This window comes from Schistocerca nitens, chromosome 1 (assembly GCF_023898315.1).
Source record: "Schistocerca nitens isolate TAMUIC-IGC-003100 chromosome 1, iqSchNite1.1, whole genome shotgun sequence".
In the NCBI taxonomy this organism is placed as follows: domain Eukaryota; kingdom Metazoa; phylum Arthropoda; class Insecta; order Orthoptera; family Acrididae; genus Schistocerca; species Schistocerca nitens.
In genome coordinates this window covers 1,124,635,106-1,124,654,194 of record NC_064614.1, presented here as the reverse complement: position 1 = coordinate 1,124,654,194, position 19,089 = coordinate 1,124,635,106, and the positions used below count along the sequence as shown (strand labels likewise).

Genomic DNA, 19,089 nt, shown 5'->3' with positions numbered 1-19,089 from the left:
ATTTGTGTGAAGCAAAATAATTGTATTATTCCAAAGTAGCTGTTTGGGATGCAGTATGCAGCAGAGGCATTATTGGCCCTTTTTCACTAGTGAACATAATGTTGTAATTTTGGAATAATTTCTTGCCACACAGCTAGTTTTGGAGGATCAACCAGGCACCAAGTGGTTCATGCAGGATGGGGCCAACCACATTGCACTGAACAGATGTTTTGCTTTCTTGATGAATAATTCAGGAATAGAGTCACTGCACTGTATTATTACAAATTTACAGCTGCAGAGATAGACTGGCCTCTATATTCTCCTAATCTGACTGCTTGTGACTATACTTTTTGTGGGGCGTCTCGAAATAGACTGTCTTCCAGAAAGATCAACACTGTCTAACACCAACATCCCACCACACTGGACAAGCTCAAATCGGCTAACTGTGGCATCAGAATCCATTTCTGTTGAGACACTACAGGATGTGATGGCAAATTCCATTGTTGGTTTGCATCACCTCCGTACACCGCAAATACCACAGGCTAATTCTCATTTGTAAATTATTTTATCGAAAAATCAGATTTGCAAAATATCTTTAAACAAATACCTGTAGCAAAAAGGACAAGTGTGAAAATTTCCACTGATTACTTTTGTTTCCATCTTTCAACAGATGATGAAAACAAAAATCTGCCAGTGGAAGTGAATTAACTTCAAAACCTATAAAGAGAAACGTACTATCAAATAAAGGCATAAAAGATGAACAATGGCAAACAGACACTTCTGAAATTAATAATACTACCCCACCCTGGTCCCCTATAAAGCTTGCCAAGTTTGATGAATTGTGAGACTCAATGATGCTGATACTTGTATAGTAGGTGCGACCATGATAGAGGGATACATGTGGAGAGGTGAGACAAACCTAGGAGGGCCACCAGCCTGGATGACTGACTGATGTGAACAGCTGGGGAAAAAACAAAAACAAGGGGTAACTACAGCTGTTCTCTTCTCCAAGGGAATGCAGTGCTACTACATGTCTTAATGGTGATGGAATCCTCCCAGGTAAGGTATTCCAGATGCTAAATAGTTCCCAATTTGTATCTTCAAGCAGAGACTACTACGGAATAACAAAACTGACAGTCTATGGGTCAGAGCAGAGAATGGTAGTTCCCTTAAACAGGTAGGAATGTTACAGAATTTATAAAGGGAAGTTAGCTATAGTGGGAATTAGTGAAGTATCAAGGACAGGAAGAACAGGATTTTTGATTAAATGGTTATAAATACAAAATCAAATAGGAGTAATGCAGGTATAGGCATGGCAACAAATAAGAAAATAGGAATGTGAGTAAGTTACTGTGAACAGCATAGCAAATACTCTGTCATAGCCAAGATAGACATAAAACCAACATCCACCACAGTAGCTAAACTTTATATGTCAGTTAGCTCTGTAGTGGACGAAGAGACTGAAAGAAAGTAATGAAAAGTTAATTGTGATGAGTGACTGGAAATGTATATTACAGAAAGGAAGAGAAGGAAAAACAGTAGAAAATGAACTTGAGAAAAGAATAAAAGAAGAAGTCACTTGCCCAACACACAATTTAATCATCATTCAGACTTAAGAATCATATGAGAAGTTTGTATACAAGGATGAGATTTGGAGACACTGGAAGGTTTCAGACAGATTATATAATGTAAGACAGAGATTTCAAAATGAGATTTTAAACAGTAACACATTTTCAGATAAGGACTCCAAACATAATTTATTTGTTATGAACTACCGATTACAACTGAAGAAATTGTACCTGGATAAATTGAAGGAATCATAGTTTATCGAGGGTTTCAGAGTGAGCATTAGGCACGAACTGACTGAAATTGGAGAAAGGAATAAAACAGAAGTGAATGGGTAGCTTTCAGAGATTAAATAGAGAAGGCAGCAGAAGGTAAAAAGGAAAGGTCTAGTAGAAATCTTTGGATAATACTTTAATGTAATCCCTGAAAGAAGCAAATATAAAACGTCTAAGGATTTGACTGACGGAAAGTGCAAAATGGCTAGAGGACAGATGCACGACTAGGGAAAAGATAGATAACGCCTGTAGGAAAATTAGGGAAACTTTTGAAGAGAAGCAACTATATGAATATCAGGAGCTCAAATATCAGATTTTACACAAACTTGGTAGATACAGTGAAATGCATCCCAATCATTTCTCAAAAACCTTGTCAGATAAAATGAAATTAAGTGGTAAGTACATCTTTTGTAGCTTAATCAGAAGATTTGGACTAAAATATAATAATAATTCTCATAACTGTATTCATCTACAACCAAAATATTTTTTGTTCACTGGTTCTCAATCATTACTTGTCAGCAGTTGTACAACAAATTACATGTGGAACTAATTTAACAGAGATTCCAGCAGCTGTAGTTCTGTAAAAACTGATCAAATATAATTAATTCATAGGTGAAAACGTAAGCATTGAAATCCAGTTTTCAACAAGCTAAAAAGTTCTGTCTGATTTTATTAGCAAGTACTTTCTAGCTGCTTTGTGTAACACTTCAGTTATCCCTTCACTTTCCAATAAGCTTCTTCTACACACAAAAGACTACGTGTAGAGCATCCCATCAATTCTGACGTTTTATAATGCCTCTGCTTTCAATTCAATAAATGTAGGTATTTGTTCAACAGCATGTAATGACCATAATCACTATCTGTAGGAATTACTGGTGATATCATTTTGAAGATAAAACTGCTACAGCTGTAAGAACTTTATTTACAAGCAAGAACCAGTTTTGCAGCATTATAGCTGCATTATCAGGTGCAACAAAATCAAGTCATGTTCTGCAACTCTTCAAGCTTTCCTGGCAGCTGTATTGTAAATAGTCTTCATGGGTTTGCCACCAGATGGCGTGGTGTAAATTCCACATTATTTCCTGGGAGCAACTGTCCGACATTTCAGGTGGTTGAACCTTGCTGGTGGCTAGGTACGACTGAGCACCAGCAAGGTTCAACCACCTAAAGATGTCAGACAGTTGCCCTGAGGAAATATTGTGGAATTTGCACGTCACCCAGTGGCAAACTGTTGAAAACTATTTACAAGCCATGTTCTGATCAAAAGAGAATGGGTTGACCTGGTGTTCATAGTCAGCAAGTTTTTGCTATGTAGCTGATGTCAGTTGTAAAACAGCATAAAATAATATAGAACGTTCCCGTGATACCAGTTACTGGTGAGCTAAAGGGTCCCCATATTCTGAAAAAGTGGTCAAAAATTGGCCATATATGATCATCTATGACATTATTTACAATTAATCGGCATTGGTCCCTCATTTACCATTGCAAGCACTTCATGTGCACCATAAGCTGAAGGTAATCTCTACCTTCAGAAGTACCAATTAGCTTGCAAATTGTGTCAGAATAGTTTGAGGAACACTCCACACACATGAGGATTTTTACGTGCCACCCCAGCCCCCTTCCTTAAGTTAGCTAACCTAAAATCTATTGAGTACATCTAAGATATCAGTGCTGTGATGTGCGCACCATGGACTCAATTCTGATCTGTCTACATGAATTATGGATGGTGGGCAAGCAGTCATGGCTTGGGAGAATATTATCCTGTCGACTTTGAAGTCAAATCAACTGAATTATAATTCTGAAGCTTTAAACAGCTGTAGACATCTTTTCAGTACCTAGAACTAACTGCTAGAAATGCCAAAGCAGTTACGTGTAGGATCTTCTAGGGTGGTACAATTTACAAAAACGTTGGAAGTTTCTAATGTAGCAACTAGTTACACAGTAATGTATAAATGTGTCCTATGCTATTCTTTTTACTTGCATTTGATAATAATAGTAATAACTTAAAAGCTTCACCTAAATTTGAAGAGAATTCCATGCATCCATTCACAAATATGAAGAAGCTATTTATTTGTACTCCAATTAACATAACAGGGAGAACTTTAAATGACACTAGGCAGGTGGATGCTTGAACATTACGTAGGGAAGGTGGTTAGTTGCCAAGAGTAGAAAGGTGTGAGAGTAGTGCTACTGGAAATTATTTGGGCGTGGCATTTGCACAGGAATACAGAAAACGTCTTAAATATTCTAGAACAATCATTGCATAGGTAGACCTCTTCAGCAGCTTAAAAGAGCATGGAATGACTATGTCAAAGATGAAATAGTCTGATACTCTATAGATCTAGACATCACAAAAGATATTAAATAGTCTCACGAGATCTTAACCTTCTGGTTAAGAACTAATTATTTTGATAGTAATCTAAAGAAAGTAAGAGAGAACAGTAAGGTTTTCATTCACTTTCAATAGTGAGTACCAGTAATGTGACTCATGAGCATGGAAGCAATTTTCAGTGGAGGAGGGGCACCAGCTAAGGTGTTGGCACACTTGAACAATAAGTTTCTAGGTAGTTGCCACAGAGTCAGTTCACACAGCTCCACAAAAATATTCATTTCTCATTTAATGTAGTAATTTTTGTGTACTATCACTATTCAAATGCTGCTCCGAGTGTCCGCAATAGCATCTCAGTAGGAACAGGTTATTTCGCAAATATTACATGCAGTATTGTCTACAAGTAAGAAGTCATTTTGAATGAGAGTACAAGAATAATTTTCAACTGTGACAATTATTAGAATGACAATAGGACTGCATTCTTGAGTCATTATGCATTCTCAACATGACGGGTAAATGATATCAGTGTGTGGCTTTGTGCTTGCAAGATTTCTGATATTGTGTCTTCAAAGTTTAACTATGAAGTCAGCCGACTGTTCGCGTGATGGAAGTGCTGTATCCTGATCCTTTATTCAGTTTATTATGCACAGACGAGCGAGAGTGTGTTTTAGAATCATAACCAAAAGATATGCAAAACTAATTAAATATTATTTTTCCATGTTGTTCTTTTTATTAATTACAAAATGCTTGAGGTAGTTTTGTGGAGTTCTAGAAATGGCTAATGTGAGTAAAGTTTCTCTTCATATTGAGCACTTGATTCATGAGCAGAATTATATTTAACATGACTGATGGAAGTGTTCTAAAATGCACGTAGGTGAAGATGCTCGCCTGATACTGCTGTCTTTCATGTGCTCTCATCTAAAACAATAGGTACCGGTGTAACTACTGTTAAATCTGAAGGCTTGTTGCAGTTCTGTTCATGGCTAACCAATGCCACTTCCCAGGCCATCTCAGTTTAACTATGATAAGAATAATTACAGTGTGTACCAATGAAAGTGGATAATCAGAGGTATCCATGAGGACTTTTCAACGAGACTGTGAAACATCAGTTTTTGTGGCACTTGCGGCATCTTACAAATGTGAGATGGCCATTGGCATCTGGCCCACCCTGGTTAATGAAGAATGTGTTACCTATGCAATCAATAAACTGGTCACTGGCATCAAACTATTATGATTAAAACATATTTATGTTTAGATTTTGAAAATTAAATAGCATTCTTCCAGTTACTAAGATAATCAGATGAGATTGATTAATACCATGCACAATTCACCACAGTGCCTTCTAAGTTCCAAGCTGCATGTGGCAGATCCACCACACCATCAGGCCACATGACAATATGAAGTGTGAGGGGTCAGTACAAATCTTGGAACAGCCATTCTCTTCTCTCTACAGCCTTCAAGGATCGTCCTTTGTTTTAGCTTGGTGTCCAGAGCGTGTCTTCATATCATACCAAGTGTGTACCACATATCTCTAGTGAAATTATTAAGCTGTAATTAAACCTTGGCTGACTCCTTTATAACTGAATCCCAAAGTTTTTGCTTGGGTCATGATTTTCATCCTTTAAAACGAAGTTTTGAGGCCATTCTCTCAGTGATGTTGTGCCACAGCTGACTTACGTAACTCCCTCTATTTTATATGGAGCACATATTCAACCACTGTGTGAATGGATTGTGCAACATAAATATGGCCCAATTCTTAGGGAATACCAGCACATCTAGCACTCTGATATTAATGATACCTTTAATAGGATGTTTGGACTGGGACAGAAAACTAGCCAACCCATAATTCTGAATGAAGGTTACTATCTTTCTGTTAGACATATACTCATTCAATGGAAGTAATACTGCCACCTTTTTTTTCAACAGTTTGGCAGTGGACATTCATTCTAGTTGACAGCTGGTTGGTTGTCATACCAATGTAAACCACTGAGCAGCAGATCTGGTATATAATGTGGCTGCTTTCACAGGTGGTCTGGCCTCTTATGGGATAGGATAAGCCTGTGACTGGACTGGAGTATGTGGTGCTGGGTTGGTGGATCAGGCAGGTCTTGCATCTGGGTCTTCCACATCCCTGTAGCAAGGAATTGGGGGTGGGAGTGGCATAGGGATGCACTAGGACATTGTGGAGATTGGGTGTGTAGAGGAACCTCACTTGGGAAGAGGATGGAAGTATCTTGGGTAGGACGTCCCTCATTTTGGGGCATGATGATAGATAATCAAAGCCATGGCGAAGGATATGGTTCAGTCGATCCAGTCCTGGTTGGTATTTGGTGACAAGGGGGTGTTTCTTTGTGGTTGGTTTTTGGGATGGATGTGAGGATTAGGTGTGTGTGGGGGATATGGGACAGGAGATCTGTTTGTGAGTAAGACCTTCAGCATATTGAGTGAGGGAGTTCTCATAACTGCCGATGTGTCTGTATGGGACAGTATCACCTCCCATTCGTGTCAGCTAGTTGTGTGCTGCTATCTCATGCCCCAGTCTGTGAATCATGTGCCCAGCCATCTACCAACTGCCCCCCTACCTGCACCCCTACCTAGCCCACAGATGGCTCCCCACTCTCCCACAAGCTGCTAGACGCTTCCTCCCAACTCGCTCCCTGCCTTTCGCCTCTCTCCATCCCACTGCATACACCCACCACCCTAGTACACCCAACATGGGCCAGGAATACAGCTGATGGTTAACTGAGCATAACATAGGGAGACAAGTGTATGTGTGTATATGGCTAAGTGTGTGTGTGTGTGTGTGTGTGTGTGTGTGTGTGTGTGTGTGTGTGTGTGTTTGTTCGTTTTTACTATAAGCTTGAAAAAGAAAGTTCTTTCCGAAAGGTACCAAAGCTTTGTACCTTTTGTCTGCATAACAATCGATAACACAGCACTTGTGCTTTTCAGTAAGTTGTTTACTTTATTCCTAAATAATTCACAATTCTTAACCAGACTTTCTATAGAAAGTGACAGGATATATCTCCAATCTGAAATGAAGCATTTAAGACATACGTTCAAGTACAATAACTACCGAAGAATGATACCAATTATATTTTCAAGTGCAATTGGTAAAAATTACTTTGGGACCTACGTGGAAGACATCACAGTGGCAGGATTCTTTCCATTCTGTGGCACAACTAGAAAGGTAGACCACTTCCTCCAGAAGTATGGGTTGAGATCAGTTTTCCACCTCACTCCGAAGACGTGAGATATGTAATTTAGGCCTTAACTGCATGTATGATATGTGTATTCAATGTAAATTTGGTAGTATTTCCATGGGGCAAACCATTCATTCAGTATTGCAGAGTGCTGTGCTAAAAAGGCAAGCCATAAAAATGAACAGAGCTAGACAAATTGACTGCAGCAGAACATTGTCCTGAGAAATAACACATCACTGTTGTAAGAGCAAGTAGCTTGACCTATGCAGCAATGTACTGGGAGTCAGTTATAAAAAAGACAGTCAATATTTGACAAGGGCACTAAACATTCAATAGAGATCAAGGGTAAACACTATAAGGGCTTTAGGGCAGTCTTTGGACACTGGAGAAAAATAAAAAATAATGGTTGATGACAATAGGAACATGGAGGTGGCAGTTTTGATGGTAGTGCAGGCCCCCATCACTACTGCAGGCCTGACATGCCGGGCACTGTTTGTGTAGCCTTCCTATGCATGGGTAGATTCAGTTCACCTCTAAAGATCCTAGGTTCTGCTGTTTCATATTTATTACTAGAACAACTTTATATTACTAGTAGTAAACAGTTTTCACGCCTAAGCATGATGATGGCGAATGCTATCAAAAGCGTGAGTATTTTAAACCACTGATGCTGCTTCAAAACATAGTACTTTATTCACGGATAATGATGGTTGCCCAATGGATCCAGTGTTTTATGGGATCTTAAAGGTGCACTAAGACCTGTGTGCTTCGAACCTAGTTGCTGCATGCCTGCACTTGCTTCACATGACAAAAAAGGTATCTGTGTAGTAGTATGCTTTTTTCTCAACAAGAGGACACACATAATTCCATACACGTCTAGATAGGAGCACCGACTATTCCAGTGATTAAAATGCCCGTTTTGCTAGCAGCAGCTGTTATTATTTTTAGAAGAAAGACGAAATTGTAAAAAGAAGTGCAAGTACTGGATTAATGATTATCTTTTGAGTCATAACAATTGTGTGTGTGTGTGTGTGTGTGTGTGTGTGTGTGTGTGTGTGTGTGTGCGCGCGCGTGCGTGATGTAAGAGGTAAAGATGGAAAGTAGTAAGCTGTCTAAAAACTTTAAAAACTTTACTTGTACATCAGTGACTGATTTTGAAGTAATACTTCTTCTTGGTGGACCACTTTGATAGCAAAGAAATTGGAAGTTTGTAGTAAGATCTTATTGGACCAAACTGCTGAGGTCATTGTCCCTAACCTTACACACTATTTAATCTAACTTGAACTATCTTATACTAAGGACGACACACACACCCGTGCCTGAGGGAGGACTCTAACCTCTGACGGGGGAGGGGGGGGGGTGTCGCACGCACCTTGACAAGACGCCTCAAGACTGTGTGGCTAAGACTTATTGGTAACAAGTTTAGCTCAGACTTTCTGATTTAATGCTACTGAGAATAATCACTCCAGTTTGATGTTCTAGTGCAAGGTATGTACTGTGTCAATTTCTATCATCATTCCAGAAATTTACCAGGTATCTTCTGAAATCAACAAAAAACTACAAGAAGGTAAATTGTTGACCACTTGACATTTTTTCCCTGGAAAACAAGACACATGATTGATGTGGCACATTTAGAGTGAATAATTAAAAAACAAAAAAAAGGGGGTTTATTTCTGAACATGTAACACTGTAGTGGTATTTGGAATGGAAGTGCTGCAAGTAGAATACAAACACAGTTACATTTATATATAAATCTATCAAATGTCAACAGCACTGATTTTTGTGTGTGTGTGTATATGTGTGTGTGTGTGTGTGTGTGTGTGTGTGTGTGTGTGTGGAGGGGGGGGGGGGCACTGGCAGATTATTGTATTGTCAAAAGTCATCTGAGATTCTTTTTTATTTACTTTCAGCTTCCAACTGAACTCTAAAAGAAGAGCAGGTGGATGTCGCAAACAATTTTTATGTGACGTGGAATTTATCACACTGTCTGGTGGCTTGTTAAAGACATGCTTCTGAAGTGCCCATACAAGAGTGAAAGCAGTTACTTTAATTATAAGCAAGAATGCAGTGTTTTTTATCTGCTCTTATTAACACAAACTATTTGTGAAGGAAAGTGGTTCACTAAGAACACAGGGTGCCTTGCGCACATCAAGGGCTCCAGAACACCACTCCCCTTCTTTAACATGTATCCACTGTCCAATCTCCGTACATCCATCTATCAATAGTTCATGGGATGACAGAGATGTATTCATTGTGTACCCATTAGGACAAATGAAGATATTTTAGTTTGTTTGGGGTTTTCACTGCTGTTTCAAGATTGTAATGATTTGTAAGAAGTCATTTCATTTCACTCTGTCTTTTTTAATGTCATTTGCAAAACTTGTTTTTCAACAACCACCAACCCAATGTATGTGCTAAGTATTTTAACATTTTTATTGTGTTTTAAAATAGGAGTATCGCTCTCTTTTGTAACAAAAGATTGTGCCCTGTTGGTTTTCACATTATTGGCAATTACAGTGAGAATACATTACGCCTCCATTGCACACATATTGTCCAAGGAGATTCTGTGCATTGTAAAATTGGTGTTCTATAATTTTTCTGTAATTCAAAAGGATTATTATAATGTTTGATGTGAGCTTGCCAAGATGTTTAGAATTTATATGACGGATAGTAAAAATTAATGTCAAACGCTAGTTAGTGTGTGTCATTCCATTGTACTTAGCTATTGGTTGGTTGATTCGGGGGAGGAAACCAAACAGTGAGGTCATAGGTCGCAGTACTTAGCTACTGTCTCAAAAGAATTTTGATGAGGAATTTATTTATTTTTGCCAGTTTCAAAGTACGAAGGAGGTATATGAAGGTCTACCGGTTAGTTTTACTGGAAGAGGAGGTTGACTGTGGAGAAGAATTTAACCATAATTTTATGAGGAGAAAAAATTTTCTTCTGTGAATTATTTGCATATACACAGTCTGTGCAGACCAAAGGCATTTATATGATTTTAACTGAAGGCAGCATACACAGTAGTAGTTAATTAATGTCATCATCCTTGCACTGTTCCCGCCATTCTTTCTCTCATGCTGGTGGTGGGGATGGGGGAGGGAGGGAGGGAGGAGGGAGAGGGGAGGGGGAGAGGGGGAGAGGGGGAGAGGGAGAGAGAGAGAGAGAGAGAGAGAGAGAGAGAGAGAGAGAGAGAGAGAGAGAGAGAGAGAGAGAGAGAACCTGTTCAAGATTACAAGCAAATCTTATAGTAGTGTGAAAACGTGAACACAGTAATGTAACTGTAGAGCTATAATACAAGATGATGTAAAGCTTGACAATAGGTGACTAAGAACTCCATAGAATTATAGTTGATAAAGGAGTGATCACATAATCGGTCTGTCTTTCTAAATGAAACATGAATTACTAATGTACCAAAATCATATTAACACTGACAAAATTTCAGCCATCAAAAATTGTTTTGTAATATTATTTCAATATGAACTTACCTTCATCCAGCAGAGAGATGTAATAAACATTATAACCACCACAGCATATGGCAATGCCAACAGCACGTCGCTCACCGTGCACAAACTGTGAACTTTTGTCCCTTTCTACCTTCTTTCTTTTCCTACCCAATATTTTGTTGCCTATTGCAGTTTGCTTTTCGGTTTCATATTTATCACAGGCTAATGAAATGGAAAAATGTTTCACATGCTGAAGTTCACTCTTGAAAGTGGAAAAGATATCTGCATGTCCAGATAAATTTATGATATCAATGCAATCAGTTGTATCTCTGGAAGGAAATAAATTTATTTTATATTTACATCAGATGTGAAGGTAATCAAAAAAATAAAATATGCCTGAATGTGAGAGAAATTCTCATACTTATTGCCCCCCCCTCCCCCCCACACACACACATGCTCACCTTCCCATCTCCACATTATTCAACTGCCCACCTTATTAGCTCAACTTGATCCCTCTTAAATGACAGTGCACGTAGAGATGAGTATTTCCATGCCTTTAAAATGAGCAACAAAATCGACATCCCTAAACTTCAACTGACAGAAGATCATGGATAAATAAGTGAAATGTATGGCAGTTACATAATCAGTGAAACATCAGTTAACAAACTATGAATAACATTCAATGAAGAGCCAGTCAGAATTGTGTTATTGAGGATAGTAAACTTGACCAAAATAACAAAGAAGACCAAGCATGAAAAATGAAGAGAAATTTGATATATGAAACATTATTCCAGATTCTTAAGGAGAGAGTCATGTGTTTTTCATTTTTAATGGCAGAATCATTTTTTTCAGTGATCACAATGGTTTTATTATACTTATAGCACAAATATTTTTGTAAGTTTGGTTTATACATTAATTTTAAACTGGATATTAATCTCTTGTATGCTATCATCCTGTTTTCTGCACTAAGGTCTTCTTGCAACCATGTTCCAGTTTCTGTTCATCTTTCATTATTTCTTCCAGTCTTCTTTCACTGTTCCAATGTGCTTCTTTTTTCCTTTCTTCTGACCACTTTGTGCCTTATTTCATTTTCCTTTTACCCCTGCAAGTCTATTATTTTTAAAAGTTTCCTTCTAAATGTTTTGCTTCACATTATTTCTTCCCTTATGCTATTTCTTTACAAGTCTTTCTTGAACTCTTGAATTTTGATGCCTGTTTTAACTCATATTTGAAGATCCTTTTGCTCAATCTATTGTCATCGATTCTGTAAATATATCCAAAGAATAAAAATCTATCGTTGTTCCTGATTTGTTTACTACATTCTGATATATTTCATTGTTGGTCCATAAGTTCCAAAAATTCTGCAGTTGAAGGTATTCCTAATTATACTGTAAGTTCCTTATATTTCAAGCATCTTATCCTCTACAGAAGTTTATTCTAAACCATTTTCTTTGATTGTATTTGTTTTCAACTAATATTTATTTCTTTACCTTTTCCAATGAACTAACATATTTTCTTAAAAGCGTTTCGTGCCCCTTTCTATACATCGTCAGAAAACAAATGCATCTCTCTCAAGGACAAGGTCTTTTTATTGACAAGTGAGGTGAGAGGCAGTTCATTGTTGTAGGGTTACATTCTAACAAATTCAGACCAAATAAAACACCCCTGTCGTAGAAAAAGGTGCCCAAACAGTCGCCTCTGGCAGCAACAAAGGTGTGTATCCTTTCATGCAAAAAGGTGCTGAAAGGCATCCTGCAATAGACTGTCCTAAGTAACCTGGGCATTTCGTTGCATTTTGGCAATGGTTCTTGCTAGTCCTGGAGAATAAGTAAGTTCTTATTTCATCATGTCCCATATGTGTTCAATTGGTGAGAGATCGGGTGCTCCTGCTGGGCAGGGCACATGTTGTGCACCATGAAGGGCATATTGCATCACAGCAGCCATATGTGGACATGCATTGTCATACTGAAAAAGCACATCACCTTGATGCTGAAAAAGTATGGGAATAACAGTCTCTGTAATACAGCATACACTGGTTACTTTATCATGTAGAAAGAATGAATGTGACTCTGAATTGTAAATGAGGGCACTGACATTATGAATCATGGGATGGGACATATATGTTGCAGATGAATGCACTCTGGAACTGGCACTCACCATATATATGCCATACATGTCTATGTCCATCACTCCCATACAGAGAAAACCTGCTCTATCACTGAAGACAACAGAATGCCATTCCAATCCCCAGTCAACTGTTTCACGACATAAGAGTAGCCATGCTAGGCAGTGTTGTAGTGTCAGTGGTAACCCGGCCAGAGGCATGCGTGACCTTATGCCTGCTGCAAAGCAGACAATTCCCAGTGGTCTCTGATGATACAGCAGGTGCAACAAGTGCTCAGATTTCCTTCCTGGTTAATGCTCAGTCGGGCATCACTGTTTGCACAATACTTCAGTCTTGGCATGCATCTGTACCATGCGGATGTGCAGACCATTCAGTTTCCTGCAGGCCCACAATGTGAGCCCCAGAAGCCTGAAGGTGTTCAACAGGAGTACATACTCAATGGTGGGGGCACGCTTGTACCATAGAATAAATGTTTCAAACACTGTTCACTTCTAAACTCGGCACAATTACTGCTTGCAAAATCGAAACAGAATGTGAACAAAAAGGCCTGGTGAGTAACATCTGATAGCCAATGACTGTGACAAATGGAATCACTAACACTATGACCGATCAGTTTGCACAAATTATACCCTAGTGCCACTGAACACAGTCCTTGAGGATGTCGCATTTTTTTTCCAGCAGTGTATTTGTTACATGTTGTTTTATTTACAGAGATTCTTAATCCTGACATGTCGGCCATCTCCTCCATGAGACTGACTACCATTGCTGTATTTCTGGGGCTTTCAGAAAATATGCCAAATCATCTGCAAAAGACAGGCTATTTATTGCAATTGTTTTATTCTTTCTTGTCTGCATGAGTGGCAATATTTTGTCTTCTTTTTATTTCCAAATTCAGAGATTTAGTCGCATGATACAGCTGAAAAGGCATGGAAGTAAACCATCAACTTGTCTACATCATTGCATTTATTTTAAAAGGTCAGGATTTTACTTTAGGGATTGTCTCTTTGATGATTTCATGGACTAAATTTGTCAATTTAGATTTAACTCCAAATACATGGATGACTTTATCTAAGGTTTCTCCACCAACAGAGCCATTTAAAAAAAATCAATAAATATTAAGACTATGTCACTAGAGTTCATTAATCTATTATTAATTATGGGCTTCAGACTGAAAGTCTGTTACCGCAGGCTTTACCGTCTCTGGACCCACCTCGATATACACCCAGTTGATTGACACATATAGATCACATCCTGTTATGAATATTGTTGAGAATATTTTATAAGCCACTGATAAGAGAGATATAGCTCTGTAGATGTCAACATCTTGCTTGTGAACCTTCCTGCACAAAGGGTGCATTTGGGTCATACTACATCCTCCTGGGATCTTTTCTGCTTTCCAGATTTCTTTAAAGATTATTTGTAAATATTGATTGGTTTTTGCTTTTGAACATTTTAAAAGTTCACCAGTTCTGGAGTCTTCCCCACTGACTTGGGTATTTCACACTTCTGTGTATTGTTAAGTCCAATTTTACACCTTTGAAGCCAACACTGGGCTTGTGATAGCCCTTTATGTAGTTCTTGAAGGCCTGTTAGGAATTTCATGTTTTTTTTGTTAATGAAATCATCTTGAATATCCATTTTTAGCTTTTTTACAAAAAACAACTTTTAACATTCCTTATTATGCTTGTTGTTTCTTTTCTTTATAGCTTGAATAATTCATAGTGTTAATTGTTTCCAGCATATTTCCATGTTTCTCATTTTTTATACATCATCATCATCATCATCATTGAATAAGAAGAGAACAGAATTTTTGGATATGTGCTTCTACGGAAGACTGCTGAAGATTAGATACAGAGATTGGATACATAATGAAGAGGAATGAATCAAACTGGGAAGTAAAGAAATTTATGGCACAATTTGACTAAAAGAAGGGACAGGTTGATTGGACACATTCTGAAACATCAAGGAAAGTTTGCAGATTGAATTTTCACTCTGCAGCAGAGTGTGACCAGATTTGAAATCTGAATAAAATTGTGTGCCACACTGAGACTCAAACATGAGGCCTTTGCCTTTTGCAGGAAAGTACTCTACAGCTGAGTTATCCAAACAGCTCTCACAACCTGGTCTCACAGCTCTACCCCTCCCATCCGTTCTGGAAAAAATTCCAGCTACACAAAATTTGCAGCTACACAATTTCTTGCTGTATTCTTTCTTCCATGTCTGTTAGTCCTGCAAGATACACAGTAGAACTTCTGTAAAGTTTGGAATATATGCAAGATGTATCTGCGGAAGTAGAACTGTGAGGGTGATGTATGGGTACCTCAGTCAATAGAACTCTTGCTAGGAACATGTAAAGCTCCCAGGTTATATTCCCAGTCCGGCACATCATTCAAATCTCCGAGGAAGTTTCAGATCAGCACACACTCCACTGCAGAAAGAAAGTTCATTCTGGAAACAATTGGCTAAGAAAGCTGAAAGTTAAAAATTTCTTTTAAGTTTAGAAGGTAGCAGAGAGAAGAGCTATTGGAAATATAGCTTTCAGGATTGGTCACAAATCACATTATACAACTAAGTCAGTAGAGAACTTGCCCATGAAAGGCAAATGTTCCAGGTCTGGCACACAATTTTAATCTGTCAGGAAGTTTCAAGGAAAAGTTAATTTGGTAAAGGTGGTAAGTCCGTGTGTGTGTGTGTGTGTGTGTGTGTGTGTGTGTGTGTGTGAGGGGGCATAAAACACTTGACTACAGTAAGCAATGAATGTATGTCGCAGCATTTATAAAGAGATTAAAGAGATGGAGGGATTTGTAAAGGATATACTAGTGTGGAGAGCTGCAACAAATCTGTCTTCGAACTGAAGACCGCATCAACAATGACAACGAAGCAACAGCATGCTATTATTATTATTATTATTATTATTGTCGTTAATAATAATATTGACTTATTTTATTCTTTATTATTATTTAACATAGCAAATGATAACATAAGTAATGGACAAGATACTGGGAACAGGGACACAATATTTTCACTTCTGATCCATGGGTTGCACTGATTTCCTCACTGTTATTGCTGTTGGAAGAACCACAGCTTTCTGCAACAAGCTCCAAAGTTTTACTCACATGCCCAGTTTTCTTAGATCTTCATATCACGTGACAGGAATAATTATTATACTTGAAATGATTATCGGTATTGTACAGATATGCACTGTCTTTGTATTCGTTCTACCAGTTCAGAATGCTAATTTACTTACAACATAAGTCATTATTGTTGAGAACTGCAGTATCAAAGAGACATCTTCAGTAGCTTAATTATATTCAGGAGCAAGATATCAAGAAAATCACTCATGGGATATAAATAATAATAATAATAATAATAATAATAATAATAATAATAATAATAATAATAATGTAATTATTACAAAAGATATACATGTAGAAGTAAGGAAAATAGCCAATTCTGACTCAGATCCAAGTAAAGATCAGATTTCTTGCATGAAATAAGAAAAAACTTCATCAGGGTAAAATCATAATTACTGATCCTGAAAAGCTAAAGCAAAACAAACCAATTTTCAAGAGCTGTTACAGCAAGGAAAAATAGAAACCTAGCAGGATATCTATAAAAATATGGCGCATGCTGCAAAAAGATGTGGCATCCTTACAAAGGGGGCATAAACATTTGAGGTGGACTGAAGACTGTGACAAGGCATTCAACCAAAGAGCAATAACCTATGTATCATGATATACTGACAAAACAAACGATAAACACTCAGAGCATAAAAAATTATGAAAGTAGGCTGCAAAAGTCTCTGTAAAGCAAAAAGAGCCTAATTCATAGAAGAAACTGAGACCATTGCGTCAGAATTTAAAAGAAACAACAGCAGGGACTTTTAAAGGGCCTTAAAGCAGAATGCAAGTGGCTATCAGCCACCTAATTTGAACTTCAACAGAAACAATGGTAATGTGGAACTGAAGAATAAAGGAAACTGTGAGATCCAAGCCAAGTACTTCATGACACTGATTAATGGTGAAGAACCCAGAGACAGGTGGCTGAGAATATCTCCAGTGCAAAGAAACATCAATTCAACACATCCTATTCCTTTCAAATTTTATAAGGTTGTCGCAGAACTGATCAACAACAAAGCCTCTGGGGAAGACTCAATCACAGCAGAAATGTTAAAAATTGGAGGAGAAATCACCATTAACATTCTAAATCGAGGGACAGAAATGGTCTAGAAAACTGGAATAATAACTGGAGAACACAAAACACAGCACTGATTCACTCTCTATACAAAAAGGGTGAAAGAACTGACATCAGATATCAGGACATTTCTATTGTACCACAAACATACAAGGTACTCTCCAAAGCACTGCAGGCTAGACTGGTTCAATGAGTAGATCATTAACTTGGCAAATATGAAGATGGATTTGGGAAAGGGGCATCATAATTCAGCAGATTTGAGCCTGAAAAGAGTATTAGAAAACTATGTCTCTAACGATCTGGTAGTGGTCTTTGCCATCTTTAAGAAAGATTATGGTTCAGTCAATGATAAAATATTGTCTGACAGGTTGATAGTGTTTGGAGTGGACTCTACAACAGTGGAAATTATCAAGCAAACTCTAACACAGACATGTTCAAAAATAAAATTTAAGGGAGAATTTTCCAAAGAGTTTTTAATTATAACTTAAGTCCAACAGGGTGACGCACTGACCCAAGTTCTCTTCAGCTGCATGTTAGAGACGGGGAAAAGGAGTTAGCTAAGAAAGGGCAAGTGAACAAAGTTCACATGGGAAAATCAAAGAACGGTACTAGAGTCTACAGCTGTGGAACAGATAAACATGCTGAAGGAACAGGCTGAAAAAGCTGGCCTTCAAATTTCTGTTGAGAAAACAGAGTACATAACCAACATGTAAACAGCACCTTGTCACCTAATGACACAACCTGTAAAATAGAAAAAGGTGGAAAATTTCAGATACCTTGGTGAGATAGTGCAGACAAGAACTTGCAAAAAAGAAGCTAGCGGCAGCAGGTTAGAGAAGGTGGCAACATTTTTTGTAGGACACATGACCTATACAAGAAAATGGAATCTCAAGAAAAATTGAATTCAAGCACTGTAACACAATGCTCAAACCCAAATGTCTGTATACAAATGAATGTCTGAGAATGACAGGAAAGGATGGCAGACAAGCCAAGAAGCTTGAATGCAGGATTTTCTGCAAAACAATGGGTCCTAGGGTAATGGATGAACAGTGGAGACATTGCAGCAGGTAGAGTGTGTAAAATAAATAACTACTAAATTGGAGAAAGTATAAAAAGCCCGAAAAGAATACTGCTGCGGATTGTCAGGGCAACTCTGGAACTGCCACTGAGGATGACAGCAGATAAGGTGGCATTGATGGAAAGGATTCCTGATGGCCTCCCATTTGATCACATTAATCCACTACCATCACAAGGAAAGTGTCCTCAGCATCTCCAATTCATGCTCAGTCACAAACTGCAACTGTTTGGCTGAATCACAGTCAATTGTAATTCAGTGGCATACACTAAAGGCTGACAAGCTGTAAGTGTTCACAAAATGGACTGATAACACAAATGCATTCATTATGTACCAGCATTACTTAGTCACTAATCAGCTATGGTACCGAATAGAACATGAGAGTTACAAGCGACACATTACTGTAATAAGCACCCTTATACCAAAACCAACACTGAATAAAATCCGAGAAGACATTGCTCAAATTATACAAAACAATCACGTCACTAATAATACCAGGAAGGCTGCTGCACTTTGAATAACATAAAAGTCCATTATGAATAACAAACAATAACTACCAAAGAATATTAGAAATACCACAGCTTAAGCACAGTAGATGATGAAAAACCTGTGAAATTCTATACCAAGTATAGATAGCCATCTACATAGCAGCTACAGCAACAGTGAAATCAGTTTGTGGGAAGATAATGCCATAATATGAAGAGCATATTCATTCAGGTTATACACCATGAAAGATAAAATGTCTCATTAACAATACAAAGCAAGTCACCTTCCTCAAGGACATCACTATACTCAACCCCCCATAATTCACAAGCGTCCTGCAATGAGAAGTGTCTAAATAGAGTACAGCGATTTGTCAAATGTGGTAGAGGCCATGAGGAAACAGAACTCAGTGCACATAATAC

The 19,089-nt window shown here is 38.0% G+C and overlaps 1 protein-coding gene across 1 annotated transcript in view; it reads right to left on the bottom strand.

The window, feature by feature from the left end:
• Positions 1-19,089, bottom strand: part of LOC126199248 (DNA polymerase theta-like) — a 363,755-nt gene that overhangs the window by 70,768 nt on the left and 273,898 nt on the right. Inside the window, exon 18 of the mRNA XM_049936047.1 lies at positions 10,833-11,119. Coding sequence (XP_049792004.1) covers positions 10,833-11,119 — 287 coding nt within the window. The remainder of the gene's footprint in view (positions 1-10,832; positions 11,120-19,089) is intronic.